The sequence below is a fragment of the Oncorhynchus kisutch genome, linkage group LG9, assembly GCF_002021735.2.
Source record: "Oncorhynchus kisutch isolate 150728-3 linkage group LG9, Okis_V2, whole genome shotgun sequence".
NCBI classification, from domain to species: domain Eukaryota; kingdom Metazoa; phylum Chordata; class Actinopteri; order Salmoniformes; family Salmonidae; genus Oncorhynchus; species Oncorhynchus kisutch.
In genome coordinates, this window is record NC_034182.2 from 2,474,365 (window position 1) to 2,500,338 (window position 25,974).

General features: G+C 42.3%; 2 protein-coding genes across 5 annotated transcripts; both read right to left on the reverse strand.

Annotated features, from left to right (window-relative positions):
• Positions 1–444: 444 nt before the first annotated feature.
• On the reverse strand, positions 445–7,468 carry LOC109896551 (inhibitor of nuclear factor kappa-B kinase-interacting protein). The gene is made up of 4 exons (XM_020490801.2): positions 6,803–7,468; positions 6,518–6,635; positions 4,126–4,347; positions 445–3,755 (listed from the first exon to the last, which is right to left on the reverse strand). Exons 1-4 carry the CDS (start codon positions 7,012–7,014, stop codon positions 3,135–3,137), a joined length of 1,173 nt encoding a protein of 390 aa, XP_020346390.1. The 5' UTR covers positions 7,015–7,468; the 3' UTR covers positions 445–3,134.
• Positions 7,469–11,167: 3,699 nt separating this feature from the next.
• On the reverse strand, positions 11,168–25,952 carry LOC109896552 (ADP-ribosylation factor GTPase-activating protein 3). 4 transcript variants are annotated; one of them, XM_031831478.1, is made up of 16 exons: positions 25,777–25,952; positions 24,791–24,909; positions 24,532–24,604; positions 24,117–24,248; positions 23,860–23,940; positions 23,618–23,735; positions 23,465–23,521; positions 23,272–23,318; positions 22,908–23,059; positions 22,647–22,778; positions 21,783–21,920; positions 21,426–21,578; positions 21,131–21,254; positions 17,038–17,125; positions 13,594–13,718; positions 11,168–13,226 (listed from the first exon to the last, which is right to left on the reverse strand). In XM_031831478.1, the coding sequence occupies exons 1-16, from the start codon at positions 25,843–25,845 to the stop codon at positions 13,209–13,211; spliced, it is 1,626 nt and encodes a 541-aa protein (XP_031687338.1). In that variant the 5' UTR covers positions 25,846–25,952; the 3' UTR covers positions 11,168–13,208. The 4 variants fall into 4 exon arrangements, with proteins under 4 accessions (XP_031687338.1, XP_031687337.1, XP_031687339.1 ...); XM_031831477.1 differs by having other exon boundaries at positions 17,022–17,125; positions 25,777–25,949; XM_031831479.1 differs by lacking the exon at positions 25,777–25,952 and adding an exon at positions 25,481–25,735.
• Positions 25,953–25,974: the final 22 nt, after the last annotated feature.

Consider the following 25,974-nt stretch of genomic DNA (forward strand, 5'->3'; position numbering starts at 1 on the left):
GATCTTAGAAAATCCTTCATAGGATACAGGCTACAAGGTTAAAGCACTCCCAGTTCATTTAAAGGCTCACTCTAGGTCTGTGCTCCAAATGGCTCTCTATCCCCTATATAGTGCACTACTTTTGACCAGGGACCATATGGCTCTAGTAAAAGTAGTGTACTACAGTGAGCTCCAAAAGATTTGGGACATTTACTCTTTTTGTTGTTTTGGCTCTGTACTCCTGCACTTTGGATTTGAAATGATATGACTGAGGTTAAAGTGCAGACTGTCAGCATTAATATGAGGGTATTTTCACCCATATTGAGTGAACAGTTTGGAAATTACAGCACTGCTTGACATAGTACCGTTATTGTAATGGTGAGAGGTAGGGATGTTTGGGGAGTATGATATTTGTGCCTCTTTCGCACTCATCATTATTCACGATTCATTCAGGACTATCCGTAATCATGGTAGCATCCATTCATTTTTATTGTGGACAAAATAATCTGACAACCAAAACAAACAGCAAATGCATCCAACAAATATCTAGTCACATAATTGATGTAGTCAATGTGTGCTATTTATATGGGATCAAATACTAAACGTTTGACTGCTTGAATACACATAAGTGAATTTGTCCCAATACTTTTGGTCCCCTAAAATGGGGGGGGGGGGGTGTATATGAACAAAAAGTGTTGTAATGTCTAAACGGTTCACCCAATTTTGATGAAAATACCCACAAATTAAAGCTGACAGTCTGCACGTTATACCATTTCAAATCCAAAGTGCAGGAGTACAGAGCCAAAACAACAATGACACTGTCCCAATACTGATGGAGCTCACTGTATATAGGGAATTGGATGCCATTTGACATATAACCTGGCGCTTCAGACTGACTATATAAGTGGACTTAACAGTCTGTGATGCTTATTGGAGTATTTAATTAGGAAACACTGCTGGGACAGTCAAGTGAGAATTTATTGAAAGTAATTACTTTTCATCTGAAGAGGGAAGGAGATTGCTTGAGGCTAATTCAATCATTTCCTGATAGGCCACTTATAACCTGATTTGAGCCCTCACACACACACAAACCTTACATTCAACAGGTGCCATTTCCTCAACATGAACAAGGAAACGCATAAACATGTATATGGAATACAGAGTACACACAAACTTCAAATTGACAATTTATTAAGCACATCCCTCTCACACGAAGAACAATATATCCAAGGCTTTAAACGATCTCTGCAGTGTCCTAACACCACTACAATGGGGTTGTGACAGTTTGAAGGAATGGCTACTGTAAATACATGTACATCTGTACATGTAATTAGCTCTAGTTAAAACAGTGGTATGGTGTCCACACTCTTTACCCAAAGACCAGCTGCAATCTGCGCCCTAATGTCTGGTTGTCGTTGAGCAATTCCAGGTATGTGTAGGTTCAACTCTACCTTTAGAGATGACATGCCACTGTGCATGTTAAACAAGTTGTGATTGGCCTTTGGTGATTGGCTGTGAGGTCGTCAGCTCATTGTTCAGCTCCGATACATACTTCCTCCTTCAGACATACATTTCCTGTAAAACACCTGGAGGCTTACTCAGCGGAGTAGCCCTAGAAAAGCAATCAATAGATTGGCATGCTACCCTTTCCCACAAGATCGTCATGTCTGTTCTACACAAAATATTTATATCAGAACATACGGCAACCCACTGAATAAGCCCAAGGTTTTTTTCTCCAGAGGAGTGCAAAGTCAGCAATGTTGCAGATGAAAATGTTAAACACAGAACAGAAACAACTCTCTGACATGAATCACAGCTCTATGTCACATTTCTACCTGCATTGCTCTGCAGTCAGCCCCATTGAATAAACTCCTGGTGACAGATTGCACACCCTGGTGTAAACACAGGCAAAGCTACATTGCATTGCAGGCTGCAGCATTCAGTATTCTATTTAAGGTCCCTATACCTTCAAACCACAGACTCATTTCGATTCATGGCAGAGAGATGTAGAAACTAGCAGGACTAGCTAGCCATGTGAAACCCCAGGGCATGTATTCAGCACTGTGAACTATTGAGAACATTGCAGGTAGAATGTATAGCGCTGACATCATTCCTTATTGGACAGAACAGAATCATATTGTAGCATAACATTCCTCCTGAACAGGCCCCTTAGCCTGAGAATACATACCCGTGTGCAGGTCACACAGGGGTCAAGCAGTGTTGTTACAACCCGCCCACTGGCCAGACTGACAACTGAGGGGGAAACTGTTCAAGAGACTGCTCACATTCCAAAACTGTGGACCAGCAAGACCTCTCATTCGCCATGATTGATGCCATTTTTCTCAAAAAATAACATTTCAGTCTCCTAGGACACAGGTTGGCATTTATTGGGATGACTCATGTACTGGAGGCAGCTCTGCAGGGTTGTCACTAGCTGGCACAGCCATAAAATCTGATTTTAAACCAAACCTAAACCACACTGCTAACCTTATCCCTAACCTAAACCACACTGCTAACCTTATCCCTAACCTAAACCACACTACTAACCTTATCCCTAACCTAAACCACACTACTAACCTTATCCCTAACCCTAAACTTAAATGAATTCCAACAAGCACATTTTTGTTTTCCTGAATTTTGACACTATATAGAGAATTTGACTTTGCCATTGGCCTTTCTAGTGGAAATTGCTCAGCTCTGCCTTAGGACAAGATTCATTGCAATAAATGCCAACTTACTCAACTTACAGGTTCATTCAAGGATACAATTTGTAAAGCAACATACGTTAGTCAGCATTCTAGATAAAAGGCCCAGTTAGTCTCAACCTAACCCCTAGGACTTACCTCTCGACCCCCTAAAGATCTGTATAGGTATACAGTCAATGGAAAGTATACTGATATGTACATTATAGGGGGAGTAACCTGTTCCTCTGTGGGTTCCACCATATTGCTCACATTAATCAAGATCTCTGGGGGAGGGGATCCAGAAGTACCTGTTGCAAGGGCTAGGTGGGGTCGACCATGGGTGTACAGAAAGATCAGCAAACTCTGATTTCAGATTCTCAAAAATTTGCCATTTATTGTAAGGGAATGATTGGTGACAAGCTGAGTTTGCCATTTACTCTGTAGATCTATAGCATATAGAAAAGCACTCATTCACAGCTCTCCTTCCAGTGTCTGAGGGAGGGCTTCAATCATGTTGACTTTCTGCAAAAGCATCTCTCCTCCCACTACGGGCATCTCAGGCTCAACTATCTGACTCAACTGCTGTGTCACAACTCCTAGGTCCTCCTCCGCAGCGCTGAGGTTAGCGAATGTCTGCCGTAGCTCTGCGATGTCCTCCTCCCTCTTGGTCAGATCCTCGGCCAGACGGCCAATCCTCAGGGTCAGCTCATCCACCTGCGGAGCCAGCGCCCCGAAGTCCCGCTTGATGGCCGCCACCTTGGGCTTGAGGTCGCCGGCGAAGGTCACCGTGCGGACCAATCGGGCGCGGCCGCTTTCCAGCTCCCTCAGGCGCTCCGAGATTTGCTGGTCGTTGGCGAACAGTTCAGGTAGGCGGCGTTTGAGCTGCTCCAGGGCTTGGGCGTTGCGCTCCGTGGCATCCTTGAGGTCCTGGATGCGGTCGATGCTGCCGGCCAGCAGGTCACCGATACGTTTGACCATGCTGCGTTCGGCCTGGGCGGCCCGCTCCTCCAGCTCCCGTACCTTCTCCAGGAGAGACTCCACCTCCGACTGGAGCCCATCCATCCGACGCACGTCTGTCCGCACCGACGCCACCTAGGAGATGGAGGAAGAGGAGAGGAGGAAGATGATTATGGGCAAAGCCTTACATTAACTAACTGTCTTTGTATTCTAATGCCACAGTTCTGTTCAACAAGTTGCCTCTGGTTTTGAGAGACTTCAACCTTTACGTACTTGGAATATAAAGTTATTGGTATTATTACATGTAACTACATAGTACTGTACTATGTAACTACTTTAAAACATACTATTTCCAGCTTATTACAATACAGTGATTGTTCCAGGAATCTTATCTGCAGTTCCTGTGTAATTGCCTGAGTTATTACCAAAGTAGTTGAGGGCATCTAGATGGCTTAAATCATTTTTTTTTAAAGAAAGCACAGTAAAGCATAGGCTGCTGCCAAACCTTAGTGTTGACATCCTTAGTGATGGCAGAGGTCCGTCCCTCAATTTGTCCCACAGCCTCGGTCAGTGCTGCCACGCTGTCCTTGAGCAGGCCGCGTTTCTCCGTTAGGCCGGACGCCCAGTCCTTCAGCCGGCTTACATCCCGCTCCAGGGCGTCCATGTGGGGCAGGAGACCACCAGGCTGCCTCTCTAGATGCTCCAACAGGCTCTGGACACCCTCGCACTACGCCAGGAAACAGGTGGACAGACATTTTAGAAAAGAGCTTTACATAGGAAAAGACTGAGCAGCTAGATCATGCAGTCATAGACTGGTAGATAGGATGCATTGAAAAACATGCAGGGAGACTCTGTCTATAAGTTACACAGAAAGCTGATGTTTGGTGAAAATAAATAGAGCACAAATGGGTAACAACACTAAGATATTTGAGACGGGTTTTAATTTACTAGATATGCAAGATAGGAGAGAGAAGACATTTTTTTTTACAATAGATTTAACCAAATTTGAAAATGTAAAAGATTCAGAGAAACACTAATAAGGCGCATTTATTAGAAATGCAATACTGGCATAACTGTCAAACTCATTCGAATATAAAATGTGTATTAAAAAATGTATACAAACTCAACATTTGAGTATATTGGAGTACCGGTCACAATTGTTCTCCTTTCAGACACCAACAAGGCAACAATAATATCCTTTACAGATTACAGGAGCAGTGTTTGGGTGCAAACGCTACATTCAGTTGCTGACTTTCAGCAGCCAGTGCAGATAACATTGATTGGTTCCCATATGAGATAGTAGCATGTTTGTGAGACAAGAACTTAAAACCTATTGATGAAACGTATCGCTAAACTTTAGCAATAGCAAGTTAAAATGCACAAATCACACAATGTAGCAATGGTTTAACTATGTGAGGATTTAACAGCAGTTTTAAAACAAATGGAATGACAGGACCACCCCTTCCCATGGTTTACACACAGAGGTCATCATTATGCACCGGCTTCATTATGCACCGGCTAGGGTGGCTCATCCTGCTCTGGGTCCTTGACCTTTCACCCCTCCCTCTCTGGCGTCCCAGAATTATCCTGGTTGTCCTGTTGTTCCTCCCCCCTGCTGAGCTGTCCCAGCGTCTCCTTGACAACGGCCAACTCATTCGTCATCTTGAGGATGCTGTTGTGGGCCTGGAGGGCGTCCAGAGCCTGCTTGATGTCCAGGATCTCCGTCAGGGCTTTAAGCATGCTGTCCTCTGTCCCAAACACCTGCAGGGTGAGCTCCTCCAGCCTTCGCTCCGCCGTCCCCAGCTCCCCCCCCAGCCTCAGAATGGATCGCACTGCCTCCTCCACAGCCGGGAGGTGAGCCTCGCACTGCTGGGCCCGGGGGATGTGCTCCTCTAGCTGGGCGACTAACTCGGTATCTACTCAGAGCAGGCTTCGGACTTGGTCCTCCAGTTTGTGGAGGTGCTTGGTGTTCCAGTCCAGCTGGTCCTGGGTCCGCTTGGCATCCTCGTCCTCGGTGTGGCCCATGGCGCGTGTGTTCCGCCGGGTGCTGTCCTCCAGCCTCTCGTCCAGCGCCCGGGCCCTCTGCTTGGCCTCGTTCACCCGGTCCGTGGCTCCAGCGTGCGCCTCACGTGACTGTCTTCAGAGAGGCCAGGTCAGAGGTCACCGAGGCCAGGCCCGTCTGCCACGTCTCAGTCACGTTGAACAAGCGGGCGTTGACTGTCTGGAGATCGCGAGAGGCGGAGTTCTCGTCGTCCTGCATCGCCATGACGACGGCATGGAGCGAGGAGAGGTCACATTCGAGGGCCGCGTCTCCAGGGAGAAGGTGGAGAGAGCCCCCTGCAGGTCGTCCTCGGAGGCGGCGAGCTGCAGCCGCAACACAAAACAGGGTTCGCTGTTTCTGGGGGGCTCTGGGATCCTCAGTACTCTCTCTCACACTCAATACAATCATACAAGTACAAATCCATGCACACATTCAGTCAAAAGATGTGTATAGCAATTCTAATGTGATTTGATCACAGAATTCAATTCAACTCAACTGGATAGGCTATACAATCCAAGATGCAAGAATAATTGCAGCAATAAATACATGAATAATGCAGACGTGCTTCTACCCCTGCATTGCTTGCTGTTTGGGGTTTTAGGCTGGGTTTCTGTACAGCACTTTGAGATATCAGCTGATGTACGAAGGGCTATATAAATAAATTTGATTTGATTTGACATGTCTGCAGGGGCTAAATAATAAGGGGGAGGGGCCTACATTGTGACAAGCAAGACAATGACAGTACCAATCCACACAATGACATAAACACACATAACAAAGCATAGATTTCTCTGCATAATGTTTTTGTGTCCTGTTCTTCACGGAAGAGAGATGGGTAGACAGAAACAAAACATACCTTCTTGGACACCTTGATGACTTCCTCCTCCATTTCAAGGAGACTTGCAGTCTTCCCAGACAGTAGTTTGTACTTTTCTTCCACGTCAAAGAATCTTGCATTCTGCTGCAATACAAACCTGTAATGTATGGGGGAAAATAAAAAAAATAAAGTCATGAATAGGCCAAATTATTCATTTCCTCTTGTTTGGCCGAGATGAAAGTAAATAGGAATTATCCATAAGCACACGGGCCTTTATAAGTAAATATTTGCCTTATGCAAATGAATAGGCTTACTTTTACTTACCATGTAAGCACTATGCAAACTATCAGTGACAGTAGACAAGTTAACGTTTTCACATCCAGGGAGGACGGCGAGGAGCTTTTACGTTCAGCCAAGCTATTTCCTTCGGTAGATTTTGCTTCATCTTCGGAAGTGTACTTTGAAGTATCAACCGGTTCGTCATTTAGTTTCTGAGCCGTGGTCTTCTTCCTTTGCTTCACTTCATTACTTGGCATTTTTGTAGCCTGCAACAAAGTTTCGGCTTGCAGCTTCCTTTTGTCTACTTGAAAAGGAATTGATTCAAAGTAGCAGATGCGACTGCAAGCGACAATGGCCCACAGCTCTAGAAGTTTCGCAGCAGACTAGCGGAAGAAACTCCATCCAAATTCAAGTTAAATGTATTAGTTCAAATGTGAATATAATTTAGAATATTTAGGTATTTCAGATAATCAAATAAACCTTACAAGCATACTACTTGCCCAAGAATAGAAACAAGTCTACATATCCCGTAAAGAAATCGACCTCTTAAACGAACCTTGGAATTTGGGGAAAAAGAGCTAAATGCGTCAGCCAGCCACGTCGACCGCTGACGCCTGAAAATATTACAACGTGCCGCCCGCTATATGATGAGTAGGCCTAGGCAACGTTCCCCAATAGACCGTTTGAGGAAACATGAAAAACGGAGATATTTCAAGTTTGTAAAAGCTAATTGGTATTAATGCGAATAAATTATGACACAGAAAATAGAGTAGAGTAGAAGCACAGTTATGAGCGCACTTCATTCATGCAAAGGAACACAACGTCAGTGGTGGAAAAAGTACTCAAATATCAAACTTGAGTAAAAGTAAAGATGTCTTAATAGAAAATGACTCAAGTAAAAGTGAAAGTCACCCAGTAAAATACTACTTGAGTAAAAGTCTAAAGGGATTTGGTTTTAAATATACTTACAGAAAATGAAAGAGCACAGTTAAGAGCGCACTTCATTCATGCAAAGGAACACAAAAGTAAATATAATTGCTGAAATATGTTAAAAGGAAAAGTATGAATAATTTCTTATTCCTTATCTCAAGCCAACCAGAAGGCACAATTCTCTTGTTTTGATTTATTTATGGATAGCCAGGGGCACACTCCAACACTCAGACATCTTTAAAAAATAAAGCATTTGTGTTTAGTGAGCCCGTCAGATCAGAGGCAATGGGGATGACAAGGGATGTTCTCTCGATAAGTGTGTGAATTGGACCATTTTCCTGTGCTGCTTAGCATTGAAAATGTAACGAGTACTTTTGGGTGTCAGGGAAAATGTATGGAGTAAAGAGTACACCGTTTCCTTAAGTAGTGAAGTAAAAGTTGTCAAAAATATAAATAGTAAAGTACATATATTTTAAAAAACGACTTAAGTAATACTTTAAAGTATTTTTTACTTAAGTACTTTACACCACTGCAAAAAAAATACCCACAAAAAAGGGGGGTAGCCAAACATTCAGTTTATTTGGCCTTGAGCAAATTACATTTCACCAATTTACATACAGTGCCTTCAGAAAGTATTCACACCCCTTGACTCTTTCCACATTTTGTTGTGTTACAGCCTGAGTTTAAAATTGATTAAACTAATATTTGTGTTACTGGCCGAAACACAATACACCATCATGTCAAAGTGGAATTATGTTTTTGGAAATGTTTTAAATTAATAAAAAATGAAAAGCTGAAAATTATTGAGTCAATAAGTATTCAACCCCTTTGTTTTTGCAGAGTAAACATTTGCTTAACAAGTCACATAATAAGTTGCATTGACTCCCTCTGTGTGCAATAATAGTGTTTACCATGATTTTTGAATGACGACCTCATCTCTGTACCCCACACATACTATTATCTGTAAGGTCCCTCAGTCGAGCACAGATTGAACCAAAGACCAGGGAGGTTTTCCAATGCCTCGCAAAGAAGGGCACCTATTGGTGGATGGGTAAACATTTTTTTTTAAAGCAGACATTGAATATCTCTTTGAGCATGGTGAAGTTATTAATTACACTTTGGATGGTGTATCAATATACCCAGTCACTACAAAGATCCAGGCATCCTTCCTAACTCAGTTGACAGGAAGGAAGGAAACTGCTTAGTGATTTCACCATTAGGCCAATGGTGACCTTAAAACAGTTACAGAGTTTAATGGCTGTGATAGGATAAAACTGAGGATGGATCAACAACATTGCAGTTATTCCACAATACTAATCTAATTGAAACAGTGAGAAGGAAACCTGTACAGAATAAAACATATTCCAAAACATGCATCCTGTTTGCAACAAAGCACAAACGTAATATTGCTAAAAATGTGGCAAAGTAGCTTTTTGTCATGAATACAAAGTGTTATGTTTGGGGCAAATCCAATACAACACATTCCTGAGTACCACTCTGTCAAGCATAGTGACGGCTGCATCATGTTATGTTTATGCTTTAAATCGGGAGATGAGTTGCTTACCAAGAAGACAGTGAATGTTCCTGAGTGGCCAAGTTACAGTTGTGACTTAAAACTGCCTGAAAATCTATGGCTGAAAATGGTTGCCTAGCAATGATCAACAACCAATTTAACAGAGCTTGAAGAATTTAAAAAATAATAATGGGCAAATGTTGCACAATACAGGTGTGGGAAGCTCTTAAGAGACGTACCCAGAAAGACTCACAGCTGTTATTGCTGCTAATGGTGATTCTAACATGTATTGAGGGGTTGAATACGAATTTTAATGAAGATTCCCGAGTGGCACAGCAGTCTAAGGCACTGCATCTCAGTGCAATATCAAGATCGATTATCAATAGCCTTTCTATGTTTTCCTTACAATAATCCTGAATGGTGCAACAAAGACAGTCTACCCTTATGCAAGGTAATGTGGGAATTTTACACATAGCTAAGGACCATGCAGGGGCGTTCTTAATGATTTGGAGGCCCCAGGCTGAGGTCCTCTCCCATGTCTATTTAACACAATCATGCTGAAAGAAGAGCTGTTCAGAGCTGGCTCAATATTGACCAAGACCAATTTTTTTGTGTAATTGTATGGCCTTTTTTAACATTCTAGTCAACATTTAACATTTTCAGAAAATGTTGCAGTTTTAAAGCTTATTTACTGCAATTCTACACATTTTCCAATAGGACAGAGAGAACTATTTGCATTTTTAAAGCAAATTTCATGCAATTCTACACATTTTGCTATGGGATGGAGATAAAATGTTGCAATTTTAAAGGAAATTTCCTGCAATTCTACAACTTTTTGCTATGGGATGGAGAGAAAATTTATCAGTTTTAAAGCAAATTTCCTGCAATTCTGCACATTTTGCCATGACTTATGCCATGCTCATACGACATCTGGTAAGAGTAACGACAAAATCAAATGGGAGCACTCTGGTGGTAGTAGGGCCCCTGGGCATGTGATCCGTGTGCTCGGTTGGAAATTCAGCCATGATTAGTTTAAGATAGCTGGCTAGACTAACTTACCTAGAAATCCTTTTTTTGGCTGACATTGAGTGACTCTCAGGCTGCGTTTAGGCAGGCAGCCCAATTCAATTTTTTCCCCACTAATTGGTCTTTTCACCAAATCACATCAGATCTTTTTCAGTTAATCTGATTGGTCAAAAGACCAAATAGTGTACAAAAAGATCAGAATTGGGCTGGCTGTGTAAATCCAGACAGTGACTGACATAATTGATGATGCACTACCACATTTTGAAATTGCACCTTGTGTATTCTATTCTAACTCAAAACAGTAAGTTGAGACCCGACTGGGTTACTAAACTCTATATTTTTGGGGGTTGGGGGGGGGGGATCCCGGATGCAAGGCCCTAAGCGGTCGCTTACTGGTAGGGCCGGCCCTAAAGTAGAACAGAAAAAAATGCAACCATGTTAATATATTCATAAGGCTAAGAAAATGTCAAATTACTTGCATCAAAATTGAGTGAAATGCATCAGAAAGGTATTGGAAAGTTCAGTAAAACCACAAGGAAAAATAATCAGGAAATAATTGTGTGTAGAATAAAAAATTTTCAATAGCGTTTTTTTCACTATCCCTTCTAACGTGTCCAGCACCACGTGTGAGCGTTGTAGAGCGAAACAGAAGACAGGTTCCTGAGAGTCTTGGCTTTCAGGCACGGGTTATAATAATAGCCCCAACTGTTCAAAAGATAGAGCCAAATTCGCAGGATAAAAACTGAAAACGCTCAATTTGTCTTGTCACTACCTCGAAATTGCGCACACCAGAGGTTTCTCATGCGCAGAAAAAACAAGATAAGAGAAATGATGTATTATTAAACAGAATTATGACAAGTTTACAAGGCCCCGGATGATGTGAGGCCCCAGGCAAAAGCCTGAGTTGCCTAATGGTAAGTCTGCCACTGGGGACATGCAAGTGCAGTATATTTTTTATTCTAAAGCAACGTTTCTTATACACAGCAGCTAACAATGATACATTTGTGTAATCAAGTGTGTAATGAATCTCTAAAGAACTCATGTCCATAGATGTATTTGTTGGTAAACAATGACATTCGCTTCAGGTGCTGTTCTATAGATGTACATTCAAGCAACACTTTTTTTTATACTTGCAGGTTTGAATAAAAATACACAAAAAGTAACTAAATCTTCCCATAATTTACATTTTTTGGGCATGTGCACATGTATCCTAATTCTTTGGATTACAGTAGAAAGAGATTGAACAAAAGCCCTGGTTGGTCACTGAGTTACACACGATACAAAAATCCAGATTCAAATGGGTAACATTTCATCTTAAATATATTTATCTTCCGTGTTAAATCAACTCAAGAATTTGAATTAGTAAGGATCAAAATATGGTGCATAAAATGGTCAGGAAGTTAGGTGATACTAGGGAGCCAGAAATAACTCTAGCAACATCCAGTTACAGACTTCTAGCCATTCCCCTCAAAATAACAAAACCACATTATGCCTAAACTCCCAAAATATAACCCACATATACCCAGTGTGAAAATAAAAACTCTAAACACCCTAAATATTCTCTGCAAGGTACACAGTTCACAGAGGTAATATACAATGAATCTGTTCAGCAAAGGGTTAGAGGTTACCCTTCACTAAACACATAGAACCGTTGTTGAAATGAGTCAGGCCCTAGGATGGGCAGCCAATGGGTCCTTGATCAGAGGGCCACGTCCCATTTCTTTTGCATGAGTTCCTTTCCTTGTCTCTTTTCCTTCATAGCCACAGAAGGGTAAAATAATTGGATGGGTGTCCTGTGTTCCTCTCACAGATTAATGCAGTCACAGAAAATAGAATAGGTTATTTGCCTGCATTTAGACAGGCAGCCCAATTCTGTTTTGTTGAAATCTTTTTAAACCTATTAGTGAGAAGGAAAAAAATATCTGAATTGTGCTGCCTGTCTAAAATACAGCCTTTTGAGAGTACTGGGACAAAATATTAAGATACTACTCCCTTCATTCATCTGAACTGATAGTCAATAGTAATATGGATGTTTGGCTGCTGAGAGGCAGACCAGATCACACTACACTGTACAGGACCGTATCCTACCAGTGTCTACATACACAACACAACACAAAGAAATCACTGAGTATTCGGTCCTTCAGTCAAGTGACATAAGTGAGTGACAGACATAAGTACACTTCCAAGACTAAGGGCACTTTCAAACCAATGCAAACAATGCTTCAAAAGCACAGCAGACACCTTTTTTCAGAGAGCAGTGTACAGGTGGGTAGAAGTGAATGAAATGGCAGACTTACACTGTCCAACAGATGAGATGTGCAGCACACGCACAACGCGTCGCAGGCATTTTGGTTTGAAGGCACCCTAAAATTTAATGCGTGTCCTACCTTGCAACATCTCCCTGCATTTGACATGTAATTAAAACAATGCCCATCAGATTAATTAACTAAATTATTTACATATCGCATGTAGAAAAATCCATGTTATCACGCTACCAGATGATGTCTTCATTGCAAATAGTTCCATAAAAACCAAGGTGACATGATTCAATAACAATTGCACAGGGGAAAAGGAACCCAAAACCTAAGTCACCCTCAATTAGAACCATAATGGATGATTACAAAAATGTATTTTGAATACCATTGATATAAACATCTGTAAATATCAAAACTAAAGGCCTGGACAGATTAAATAATAAGCTGCGGAAATAAGTGTTCATACATCTACCTCATAGAGGATGTTGTTTCGACATAACTCCAATGTAGATAATACGTCCTTTATTCAAATAGCTGCTATATACACACACACACACATATATAGCTATAGCCTATGTTCTGGCCTACACAATGTCACTAATTCTCTCTCCCTCTTCTGCACGGCTGAACTTGTCCATTGCTCGTAAGGATGTTCACCGCCTCCAATACCCAGGGGACCTAACAGGTTGTGTGTGTGTGTGTCATAACACAGGTACACACACTGGACTCACGCACTGTAGTGGTCCTGAAACAAAGAAGATACAACACGTAAGAACCTACTGCTTACACCGTACCAGTTGTCTGAGTGTTGACGCTGCATAATTAGGTAACCTTTAAATAAAAAGTTGCCCTTATACACAACGTACTTTGGTATCTAGCATACCTTTGACCAAATAGTCACTGATATCATTGTTACTGTGCAATTACATAGTAATTTAAAAAACTGGATTTCCAATTGGAATAATGATATAAAAGGTCAAGTTCTTATTGTGTTGAAATTGCCTTATGGTGTACAGTCCCCATAACACATTGACTTCAGAATGTGGCCCATGTGGGAGTCAATCTGCTGCTAGCACCAAGCTCCAACCAACAGGGCCATCTGAACCACAAACCTGAAGGGACGTGACTACTCCGCTGGCCATGACGGACAACCTCCCGGCCGCAGAGCGGACCCCCAGCTTCAGCTGGGACATGTCTGGAGCACTGGGCAGCATGTTGGTCAGACGATATGAGCTGGCTGCATGGGGACCGGAGAGAGAGAGAGATGGTTAGTAACATCAGTGGTGGCAGTTGCTTTATAATGATCCTTCTTCTGATGTTTAAATTGTGGAGGTGTACACATGCAGTGCCTGGATTAATAAAACCTCTCAGACAAGGAGTGCTGATCTAGGATCAGATAGATCCCCCGTCTAATTCAATATGATCTGAAAGGCAAAACTGATCCGACTCAGATGCTTTGTGAATATGGGCTCTGGTGTTCTCTTGATTTAGTGATAAGAAATGGTTAAATTATATACTTGAAAGTGTGATATACTGTACACTCAAAGTATTCAGACACCTTGACTTTTTCCACATTTTGTAACGTTACAGCCTTATTCTAAAATGGATCCTCAATCTACAGGTTTTTCGAAAGGTTTGCAAATGTATTAAAAACAAAAACACCTGATTTACATAACTATGGAGACACAAAATTGAGCTCGGGTGCAACCTGTTATTTTCATTGATCATCCTTGAGATGTTTCTACAACTTGGAGTCCACCGGAGGTAAATTCTATTGATTGGCCATGATTTGGAAAGGCACACCTGTCTACAGTCATGGCCAAAAACATTGGCACCCTTGTACTTTTTTCAAGTAACTCAAGAAATTGAACACCGTCTCCACAATTCTTTATTTCACTGTTAATATTACAGAACATTTGTTTCAGAACTTAATATATCCATTTAAAATGTAAGAAATTAAATTGACACCCTAGACTTAATATTTGGTAGCACAGCCTTTGGTCAAAATAACTGCCTTCAGATCTCTCCACAAGTTAATGGGATTTAGATCTGGACTAATTGCTGGCCACTTCAGAACAGTCCAGCGTTTAGTCTTGAACCATTCTTTTTGAAGTGTGTTTGGGGTCATTGTCCTGCTGGAAGACCCATGATCTTCAACGGTGACCCAGCTTCTGACACTGCGCTCCAAAATACCTCGGCATTCACCTGATTTCATGATGCCATGCACATGTTCAAGGCACCCTGTGCCAGAGGCAGCAAAGCAACCCCAAAACATCACTGAACCTCCACGTTTGACTGAAGGGAAGGTGTTTTCTTCTTTAAAGGCTTCATTTTGTTTTCTGTAACCATAGAGATGGTGTGCTTTACCAAAAAGCTCTAATTTGGTCTCATCGGTCCACAGGACATGTTCAGGTCTTTATCAGCAGTGGGGTCCTCCTGGGTCTCCTACCACATAACCCCCTTTCAATGAGTTAGCGAAGGATGGTGCGAGTTGAAACTGTCGTACCGTCTGTCTGAAGGTCAGCTTGAATCTGTGTGGCAGTTATTAGAGGTCCTTCTCCACCATTCAAACAATCCTTCGATGCAATCTTCCATCAAGTTCTCCTCCAGTGAGGTTGGCTACAGCGGCATGGGCTTTAAACGTCTTGATAACATTACGTACGGTGGAGACAGGAACATCAAGGTCTCTGGAGATGGACTTGTAGCCTTGAGATTGTCCATGCTTGGCTACCATCTTGTGTTTGACCTCATAACTCACTGGTTTTCTTTTTGTCCACGCTCATTGCGGTAAACACAGTGCCACAAAACAGGAGAACGAGTCCTTTTCTCTATTCAAACTGGTTGAATACATGGTTTTTATACTGCAGGCATCTTCAACTCACCACAGGTGAGTACAATTCCAAAGTAAATGATAATCACCTGCTTGAAATCTAATTATTTCTAACGACTTCTAGAAGGTGCCAATAATATTGTCCGGGCTATTTTAGGATTTCTTTGTGGAATTTGCTAAGATTTTGTTTTGTTCAACTGCACACCCAAAGACATACATATACACTACAGTTCAAAAGTTTGGGGTCACTTAGAAATTCCCTTTTGAAAGAAAAGCACATTTTTTTGTCCATTAAAATATCAGATTGATCAGAAATAGTGTAGACATTGTTAATGACTATTGTTGCTGGAAACGGCAGATTTTTTTATGAAATATCTACGTAGGCGTAGAGAGGCCCATTATCAGCAACCATCACTCCTGTGTTCCAATGGCACACTGTGTTAGCTAATCCAAGTTTATCGTTTTAAAAAGGCTAACTGATCGTTAGAAAACCCTTTTGCAATTATGGCAGCACAGCTTAAAAAACTGTTGTTCTGATTAAAGAAGCAATAAATCTGGCCTTTTTTAGACTAGTTGAGTATCTGGAGCATCAGCATTTGTGGGCTCAAAATGGCCAGAAACAAATCAAATGTATTTACATAGCCCTTCTTACGTCAGCTGATATATTAAAGTGCTGTACAGAAACCCAGCCAAAAGTGTCCTCCATCATTCTCAAAAATGTAAGAATTTTAGAACCACCAAGACTCTTCCAATGTTCACTCTAACAAAGATACAGAGTTCCTCTGTGGAGATGGGAGAACCTTCCAGAAGGACAACCATCTCTGTAGCACTACACCAATCAGGCCTTTTATGGTAGAGTGGCCAGACAGAAGCCACTCCTCAGTAAAAAAGGTACATGACAGCTCACTTTGACAAAAGGCACTTAAAGGATTCAGACCACGAGAAACAAGATTCTATGGTCTGATGAAAACAAGATCAAACTCTTTGGCCTGACTGCCAATCGTCACGTCTGGAGGAAACCTGGCACCATCCCTACGGTGAAGCTGTGGGGATGTTTTCAGTGGCAGGGAATAGTTAGGATGAGGCAAAGATGAACGGCGCAAAGCACAGAGAGATCCTTGATGAAAACCTGCTCCAGAGAGCTCAGTATCTCAGACTGGGGTGAAGGTTCACCTTCCAACAGGACAACGACCCTAAGCACAAAGCCAAGACAACACAGGAGTGGCTTCGGGACAAGTCTCTGAACGTCCTTGATTGGCCCAGCCAGAGCCCATACTTGAATCCAATCTAACATCTCTGGAGAGACTTGAAAAAAGCTGTGCAGCTACGCTCCTCATCCAACCTGATAGAGCTTGAGAGGATCTGCAGAGAAGAATGGGAGAAAAATCCCCAAATACAGGTGTGCCAAGCTTGTAGTATCATACCCAAGAAGACTTGAGGCTGTAATCGCTGACAAAGGTGCTTCAAAGTACTGAATAAAGGGTGTGAATACTTATGTAAATGTGATAATTCCGTTTTTAGATTAATACAATTTACAAAAATTTCTAAAAACCTGTTTTTGCTTTGTCATTATGGGGTACTATGCGTAGATTGAAGAGTAAAAACAATTGAATCCATTTTTGAATAAAGCTGTAACGTAACAAAATGTGGAAAAATACAAGGGGTCTGAATACTTTCCCGAATGGACTGTATAAATGTTTAAGTACACACTTGTTGGCTTCCCTACCCGCCTGTTTCTTTGGGTCATCAAACAGGTCAGCTGAGCTGATGGAGTTGCTTTCAGAGAACCTCTCCAGGCGAGTCTTCGCCTCATACTGCATGGAAACAACCACATGAATACTTCAAATGACATACTTGATACTAAACAATGAACATACTACACATAGGGGTATTACTGTAACAGGGATTTTCAGGTTGATAAAAAAAAAAAACAGAAGCAGAGAAATGTTTAACAGCCTTCTCTGAAAGACAAATGAATTCCATAGCACCAAATGAACTGTAAAAACCAGCCTGAGAGGCTTGTAGGATGTCACAGCCTAGTGTAAAACTTTAACCAGAACAGTCAACACTGCCAGACATTTGATACTGGCAGTCAATTAGATCAAAGGTAGGAACATCAGTACAACAAAATTATCGACTCAAATAAAAAGGAAAGCAAATCCATTTTTCGTATATTCACTACCAGTCAAAAGTTAAGAACTCATTCAATGGTTTCTTTGTTTCTAGGCATTTTCTATATTGTAGTATAATAGTGAGGACACACAAACTATGAAATAACACATATGGAATCATGTAGTAACCAAAAAAGTGTTAAACAAATCAAAGGATACTTTAGATTTGAGATTCTTCTAAGTAGCCACCCTTTGCCTTGACAGCTTTACACACGCTTGGCACTCTGAACCAGCTTCACCGGGAATGCTTTTCCAACAGTCTTGAAGGAGTTCCCACATATGCTAAGCACTTGTTGGCCGTTTTTCCTTCACTCTGCGGTCCAACTCATCCCAAAACATCTCAATTGGGTTGAGGTCGGGTGTCAAATGATAATCCCACTAAGCGCAAACCAGATGGGATGGTGTATCGCTGCAGAATGCTGTGGTAGCCTTGCTGGCTAAGTGTACCTTGAATTCTAAATCAAATCAGACCGTCACCAGCAAATATATATCCCCCACAATATCACACCTCCATGCTTCACGGTGGGAACCACACATGCGGAGATCGGTTGACCTACTTTGCATCTCACAAATTCACAGCGGTTGGAACCAAAAATGTCAAATTTGGACTCAGACCAAAAGGACAGATTTCCACTGGTCTAATGTACATTGCTCGTGTTTCTTGGCCCAAGCAAGTCTCTTCTTATTGGTGTCCTTTAGCAGTGGTTTCTTTGCAGCAATTCGACCATGAAGGCCTGATTCATGCAGTCTCCTCTGAACAGCTGACGTTGAGATGTGTCTGTTACTTGAACTCTGAAGCATTTATTTGGGCTGCAATCTGAGGCTGTTAACTCAAATATAAAAAACATACACACACACATATATATATATATTCACCTTTATTTAACCAGGTAGGCAAGTTGAAAACAAGTTCTCATTTACAATTGTGACCTGGCCAAGATAAAGCAAAGCAGTTCGACACATACAACAACAGAGTTCCACATGGAGTAAAACAAACATACAGTCAATAATACAGTAGAAACAAGTCTATATACGACGTGAGCAAATGAGGTGAGATAAGGGAGGTAAAGGCAAAAGAAAATGCCATGGTGGCAAAGTAAATACAATATAGCATGTAAAAAACTGGAATGGTAGATTTGCAGTGGAAGAATGTGCAAAGTAGAGATAGAAATAATGGGGTGCAAAGGAGCAAAATAAATAAATAAGAGTAGGGCGAGAGGTAGTTGTTTGGGCTAAATTATAGATGGGCTATGTACAGGTGAAGTAATTTGTGAGCTGCTCTGACAGCTGGTGCTTTAAAGCTAGTGAGGGAGATAAGCGTTTCCAGTTTCAGAAATTTTTGTAGTTCATTCCAGTCATTGGCAGCAGAGAAATGGAAGGAGAGGCGGCCAAAGGAGGAATTGGTTTTGGGGGTGACCAGAGAGAAATACCTGCTGGATCGCATGCTACAGGTGGGTGACCTGGAGCCAGTGGGTTTGGCGACGAGTATGAAGCGAGGGCCAGCCAACGAGAGCGTACAGGTCGCAGTGGTGGGTAGTATATGGGGCTTTGGTGACAAAAATGATGGCACGGTGATAATAAATTGAATGCAGTCTGAGTAGGGTATTAGAGTTTATTTTGTAAATGACATCACCGAAGTCGAGGATCGGTAGAATGGTCAGTTTTACAAGGGCATGTTTGGCAGCATGAGTGAAGGATGCTTTGTTGCGAAATAGGAAGCAAATTCTAGATTTGGATTGGAGATATTTGATGCGAGTCTGGAAGGAGAGTTTACAGTGTAACCAGATACCTAGGTATTTTTTGTTGTCCACATATTCTAAGTCAGAACCGTCCAGAGTAGTGATGCTGGATGGGCGGGCAGGTGCAGTCAGCGATCAGTTGAAGAGCATGCATTTAGCTTTACTTGTATTTAAGAGCAATTGGAGGCCACGGAAGGAGAGTTGTATAGCATTGAAGCTCGTCTGGAGGGTTGTTAACACAGTGTCCAAAGGGCCAGAAGTATACAGAATGGTGTCGTCTGCGTAGAGGTGGATCAGAGACTCATAAGCCGCAATAGCGACATCATTGATGTATACAGAGAAGAGAGTAGGTCCAAGAATTGAACCCTGTGGCACCCCCATAGAGACTGCCAGAGGCCCGGACAACAGGGCCTCCGATTTGACACACTGAACTCGATCAGAGAAGTAGTTGGTGAACCAGGCGAGGCAATCATTTGAGAAGCCAAGGCTATAGAGTCTGCCGATGAGGTGATTGACAGAGTCGAAAGCCTTGGCCAGGTGAATGAATACGGCTGCACAGTAATGTTTATTTATGGCGGTTAAGATATCGTTTAGGACCGTGAGCGTGGCTGAGGTGCACCCATGACCAGCTCTGAAACCAGATTGCATAGCGGAGAAGGTATGGTGGGATTTGAAATGGTCAGTAATCTGTTTGTTGACTTGGCTTTCGAAGACTTTAGAAAGGCAGGGTAGGATAGGTCTGAAAGGCAGAAGTATCTTTGGGAATCTCAGACGACACGAAAGAGGTTGAACAGGCTAGTAATAGGGGTTGCAACAATTTCGGCAGATCATTTTAGAAAGAAAGGGTCCAGATTGTCTAGCTCGGCTGATTTGTAGGGGTCCAGATGTTGCAGCTCTTTCAGAACATCAGCTGACTGGACTTGGGAGAAGGAGAAATGGGGAAGGCTTGTGCGAGTTGCTGTGGGGGGTGCAGTGCTGTTGACCGGGGTAGGGGTAGCCAGGTGGAAAGCATGGCCAGCCGTAGAAAATTGCTTATTGAAATTCTCAATTATAGTGGATTTATCGGTGGTGACAGTGTTTCCTATCCTCAGTGCAGTGGGCAGCTGCGAGGAGGTGTTCTTATTCTCCATGGACTTCAGTGTCCCAGAACTTTTGAGTTTTTTGCAGGAAGCAAATTTCTGCTTGAAAAAGTTAGCCTTGGCTTTTCTAACTGCCTGTGTATATAGGTTTCTTGCTTCCTTGAAAAGTTGCATATCACGGGGGCTTATAAACCTATCCTCTGCAGCAGAGGTAACTGGGTATTCCTTTCCTATGGCGGTCCTCACGAGAGCCAGTTTCATCATAACGCTTGATGGTTTTTGCGACTGCGCTTGAAGAAACGTTCAAAGTTCTTAAAATGTTCCACATTGACTGACCTTCATGTCTTAAAGTAACGGACTCTCGTTTCTCTTTGCTTGTTTGAGCTGTTCTTGCCATAAAATGGACTTGGTCTTTTACCAAATAGGGCTATCTTCTGTATACCACCCCTACCTTGTCACAACACAACTGATTGGCTCAAACGCATTAAGGAAAAAAATTACACAAATGACATTTTAACAAGGCACATCTGTTAATTTATACGCATTCCAGGTAACTACCTCATGAAGCTGGTTGAGAGAATGCCAAGCATGTGCAAAGCTGTCATCAAGGCAAAGGGTGGCTACCTTAAAAAAAATCTAAATATTTTATATTTGAGGTTCTTTACTTTTTTTGGTTACTACATGATTAAATGTGTTATTTCATTGTGTTGATCTCTTCACTATTATTCTACAATGAAGAAAATTGTAAAAATAAAGGAAAAACCTTTGAGTAGATGTGTCCAAACTTTTGACTGGTACTGTATGTGTGTGTCCCATGACAGTGTGCCTACCTCAGAGTCATCCTGCTTGCCAAAGTACATGTCAGATGAGATGGCCTTGACGTCCCCAAACTTCTTGCGGGCGTCGCCTGAGTCTGAGACAGGGACTGGGTCTGCTTTCCGCCGGGCTGCAGTCCTGTGTGTGAGAGAGAGGGAGGCTGCATTCAATGACAACTACAGTGAGAAACTTAAAATATAATTTAAAAAAATAAGTGGCTCAGGGGACTTATACGGCCAAAATAAAATGTTACTTTTTCATATGCATCTCTGTATTTTCATCCCTGGAAATCAAACAGTCATATAGTACCTGTCGTCCTGTGAGGAACTCTTGGTGCTCAGGTAGAAGTCTGGCTCTGGCTTCCTGCTCTCTTTCCTCCAGCCAGACTCCCCCGTCTCGCTCCAATTGGAGAAGAACTTGTCAGAGGATTCTGTCGGGTCATCAAACTTGGTCATCGACATCCTGATGGGTTTCATATGGAAAAGAGTACTCAATTTAATGGATTTCGTTCCCAGATCTTTTTGTGATGTCTTTCCAACTACAATTACAAGGCAACACAAAGAGATCTGAGACCAGGCTAGCAATGTCAGTGATTACTTCCAAGAAGGAATGACAGAAGGAATGATCCATTGCTAAAGTATTGGAACGTTGGCGGAGTGTGGTGACCTGGATGTAAAGGAGCCTTCGTCAGTCTCCTCTTCCTCCTTCTCTGTGTACCTCCGGCTCTTAGTGGGCTGCTTGGACCCCACTGGGCTCTCCTGCTGGATAGTGTGCATGTCTGATAACACAGAGTGAGACACTCCACTAGAGGGAGATAGAGAGGGGGGAGAGACAATGGAGTCAAATAATCAAAGTATTTGTTACCACAATATCTCCAATGGTTACAACATGTTTCAGTCCCAATAATAATATAATTATTTTAGATCAGGGTTTCCCAAACTAGGGGTCAACTGATTTGAAAAATCGGGTCGCGAGAGAACATTTGAACTTGGTTCGTAGAACCGGGGTTACGTCAGTACCGTTTAAGCTACAAAATACTATGACCCCATCACTGAAAGATAACTCTCAGGAACACGTACTGTTTCCTTTACTAGCCGTTAGAACCGAGTGGACAAGACCAGACACTAAATCAGACTGGGAGAAAAATGTTCTTTTCTACACAGAACACCATACAACATTATTGCCTGATGATCTTCTGAACTTCCCAATACCTTTCTGATGCATTTCAGTCCCTTCACACACCTTAGCTGTCAGATTGAAAGTGTCAAAATGTCTGACAGATTTCTAATACTGTCATAACTCAAATTAAATAAGTAAACATTGGCCGTTGATAACATTTTTTTACATGGTGGGGTCGCCAAAATGTTTTAATATCAAAATGGGATCGCACGGCAGAAAGTTAGCGAATCCCCGTTTTAGAAGATGAGTGACTTATCCCCTGCAATGTAAAGTAACCATTTAAAACTATTCTACATAGAACATCCATAAAAAGTGTGTTAAGAAATAAACTAATCCTTTTATCCCCCCCACCTCCTGCTGCCAAAGCCCATGCCCAGTCTCTCAGCCTGCTCCTTCTTCTTCTCCCCCATCCCCTTCATCTTCTCTGTATTACTCCTCTGCTGCGCCTCCAGATCCTTATAGGCCAGTCTCATGGAGGCACCACTAGAGAGAGGAAGAGAGAAAGAGGTGGAGAGAGAGAAATGGATAAGCAGTGAAGATGAGAATAATTGACAATGTGGATGAGAGAGCGAGAAGCCAATTAAAGACCATTTAAATTGGAGAGAGACTCACATGGATTCCTCTGCTGGTTGGGGGGTGTTCTTGGTGGTGGGTGCTGTATCTCTCTCATTGAGTTTGTCTACCGCCTGTGCTTTCTTCTCCAGGTCACAGAAACTCTGTTTGCTCACCTTCTTACCCCCAAGACCACCTTTCTTAGCGCCCAACTGAGACAAAACACAGGACACAGACGTGAACACGTAGGTCAGTAGATTAGTAGACACAAGATCCATGAGTGATGTACACAGTCCATTCACACTAAATGTCTCACCCACACACACACACAACCATCACCAAATTCACTCTTATTCATAAGCACAACACGCATGTACAGGGGAGGAACATTACCTCCTTAAATCCACTACCATAGAGTACATACTGTTTTCTTGGCCCCAGCTGGTTTCTTCTTGAGAAGAGAGGAGGATTCTAAGGGAGAAGTGACAGTGGGCATTACAATACAGTTGATAGAAGCTGCTAAGAGCTACTGTTCGAGGCTCAGATATTTAATGTACTAGTTAAGGTTCTAGTTGAGTATCTTTACTTTCTAGGGCATAATCTCTTGGTCCTCTTACCTAATGCTTCTTTAGGAGACATACTTAGCACGTCAACACTGGGACCCTCTGTATTACCTGAAGACAGAAAGAGTTGAGGGCATAGACGACATGGACAAACAGATGCAAGTGTATGTGTGTTTCTGAAGTGTAAACATTGAAGTAGAGGTGTACCGTTTTTGTCTCTCTCGGTTTCTTTTGTAGAGGGTTCCTCTACTGGGGTGGGGCTTAGATTCATCTGGGCGGAACTTGTTATATTAGGTTGGGTGGAGCTACGGTCATCAGGGATTGCCTGCCAAAATACGCAAGGTAAGGACAAGACCATGTAAACAACATGCACACATCCATAATCCTCTACAATTTCAAACAAATAAGTACTAACAGTCACACACACACTCAGGGGTGAGCACACACACCTGCGCGTGCATACTGAAGAAATCCTCCTCCTTATTGACGGGAGATGTTGGAGAGAGAGGGGCCTGGCTGTCCAGCCACAACTGCAGGAAAACAAAACAGTGGATTCATTGGCATCTATAGGGCCTAAGTATACAATCATTTAAATCAGCCATGTTGATGCAACAAGATTCTGTCGTTAAAGACAGTATAACAAGTAACCAACGTTGACTAAATCAATTTTTGCCCAGTGGAATGTCTGGATGGATGTGTGTGGCACCTCAGTGCCGAAGCGCCTGGTGGCCTGCGTGGCCGAGGTCTTGATCTTCTCGCGGTAGAGCGCAGCGGCTCGGCTGTTGTACTTGGTGTTGGCGGCATTGGACGTGCAGCCTTGCTGGGCAAAGAAGGCATTCTGAGAGACACAGGGGGAAAACAATAGTTTGCATTACACATTGACTCTGTAATACAAAAAGGTATTCTTAATAGTTATCAAAATATTGCATTAATCAAACAGGTATTATACAGGGCCCTTTTGTGACACAATGACAACATACAGTACCCTATACATTCTAGAGATAATGCCCACTCATGCAGTCAGAAACATAACTACTAGTACCACCCTCTCAGCGCTTAACACAGCAGGTTGGGACGTAGCTGCCCACCAGTCAGTGCCCACCGTGGATGGCTTTACTCACCGCGCTGGCATTGCCGCCCACCTGCATGCATCGCAGCTGGTACCAGGACCAGTTAGAGTCCAGCTCAGTAGACCTGAAACAAACAATACACAGTTCCGATTCTGAACACTCCATCGGGCCATAAATGTGTCAAACGGTGTGTTGTGCGAAGCCAATGGTCCTGTCCAGAAACAATCCCTAGCCCCTACCCACTAGTGTAGATCTGAAAGAACCGGATGGGGTAGGCAACAAATGTGTTTTTTTATTCGTTGTTCCTTACCTGATGAATGACAAGTGCACTCCTAATGACCTGTGTGTTCCTGAGCAGTCTATACAGAGAAACACTCCATAGGTGATACTGGCCCAACTAGGATTCTTAGCCGAACAGTCAAAGCACGCCTGTAATAGAAAAGAAGTTCAGCAACTTTGGAAAACATGCAACTTGGATACAGACAATGTGTTCGCTGTCCCCTTTATGCAGTGATAAGTCTGTGGACATTGATAAGCAAGTTAATATGAGCGCATGACAAATAGATAGCAAAACACTAACAAACAATATAGCAACCCAGTAGCGTGGAGGTCTGAATTACAAAATATTGACTTCATACTGTATATAATTTTTTTATATTCCTATTATAAATGTATTTTATTGCCTCTACTTGTCCACACATTAAGAGAACGCGACATTTACCAAAAGTATTTCTAAACTAGCTAGTTACAAATGTTGCAATTTAGTGGAAACAATGTTTCCAAAACTGCTTTTCGATGCTTGCGGTTGCAACATTGTCGCGTTCTATGTAGCCAGGCCTAAACAGCAGACGGAAACAGCTGGATGAGCCAAAAGGTGTTGTTTATGTCTGTGTGACGTCTTTCACCTTTGTGGTGTCCATAAGCCAACATTTACCAGACATCTATAATTTACAATAAACATGCTAACGAAGTGGACTGTCCAACCGGTTTCTTAAAGTACCATCTTTGACCCAACTGTCATCATGCCACATGACAGCTGGCTCGAACGTGACTGTCCAGGATGTTCGATCGTTCCATTTAAACTGCTCATGCCAATTCTTTCAACAATGAAAAAACATTTTGTCAGGAGGATGTGCAATAAGCATACGTGGTTCAAAGCTTTTCCATGTGCGTTTGTTACGACGCATCTACCCCTGCCCACCAAAACAGTGCTACGTGTCAATTTTTACCCTCTGAAGCTAGCTAGCTAACATGAGCTATATCCTCGTTAAAGGCCGAAAGCTTATCAACTCTCACCTTATTCGTAGAAAGGGAACGTAGTCGTTTGAAAATGGCAGCAATATCTTGCTTGCTGGGCTCTGACATCTTTCCACCTGTTGTTAATTACACCTGGTATGTAAAGCGCAGCGTTTAGCAAATTTGTTTCCCTGTAAATCAAAAATACTTCCGTGCTCGTCATGGGTAAAGGCGCACGTCAGAACGATATTTTTTTTT

What these genes read in the sequence shown, in the direction of transcription:
- LOC109896551 (XM_020490801.2), bottom strand. Translation starts at nt 7,014, where the DNA reads ATGCCAAGTAATGAAGTGAAGCAAAGGAAGAAGACCACGGCTCAGAAA. An exon ending in TCATCAAGGTGTCCAAGAAG is followed by an intron (nt 4,348 to 6,517) that starts GTATGTTTTGTT and finishes TTCCTGGCGTAG; the next exon opens with TGCGAGGGTGTCCAGAGCCT. An exon ending in CTAAGGATGTCAACACTAAG is followed by an intron (nt 3,756 to 4,125) that starts GTTTGGCAGCAG and finishes TCCATCTCCTAG; the next exon opens with GTGGCGTCGGTGCGGACAGA.
- LOC109896552 (XM_031831476.1), bottom strand. Translation starts at nt 25,570, where the DNA reads ATGAGCAGTTTAAATGGAACGATCGAACATCCTGGACAGTCACGTTCG. An exon ending in TCTTCAGTATGCACGCGCAG is followed by an intron (nt 23,736 to 23,859) that starts GTGTGTGTGCTC and finishes GTATTTTGGCAG; the next exon opens with GCAATCCCTGATGACCGTAG. An exon ending in GCAAGCAGGATGACTCTGAG is followed by an intron (nt 17,126 to 21,130) that starts GTAGGCACACTG and finishes GTTTCCATGCAG; the next exon opens with TATGAGGCGAAGACTCGCCT.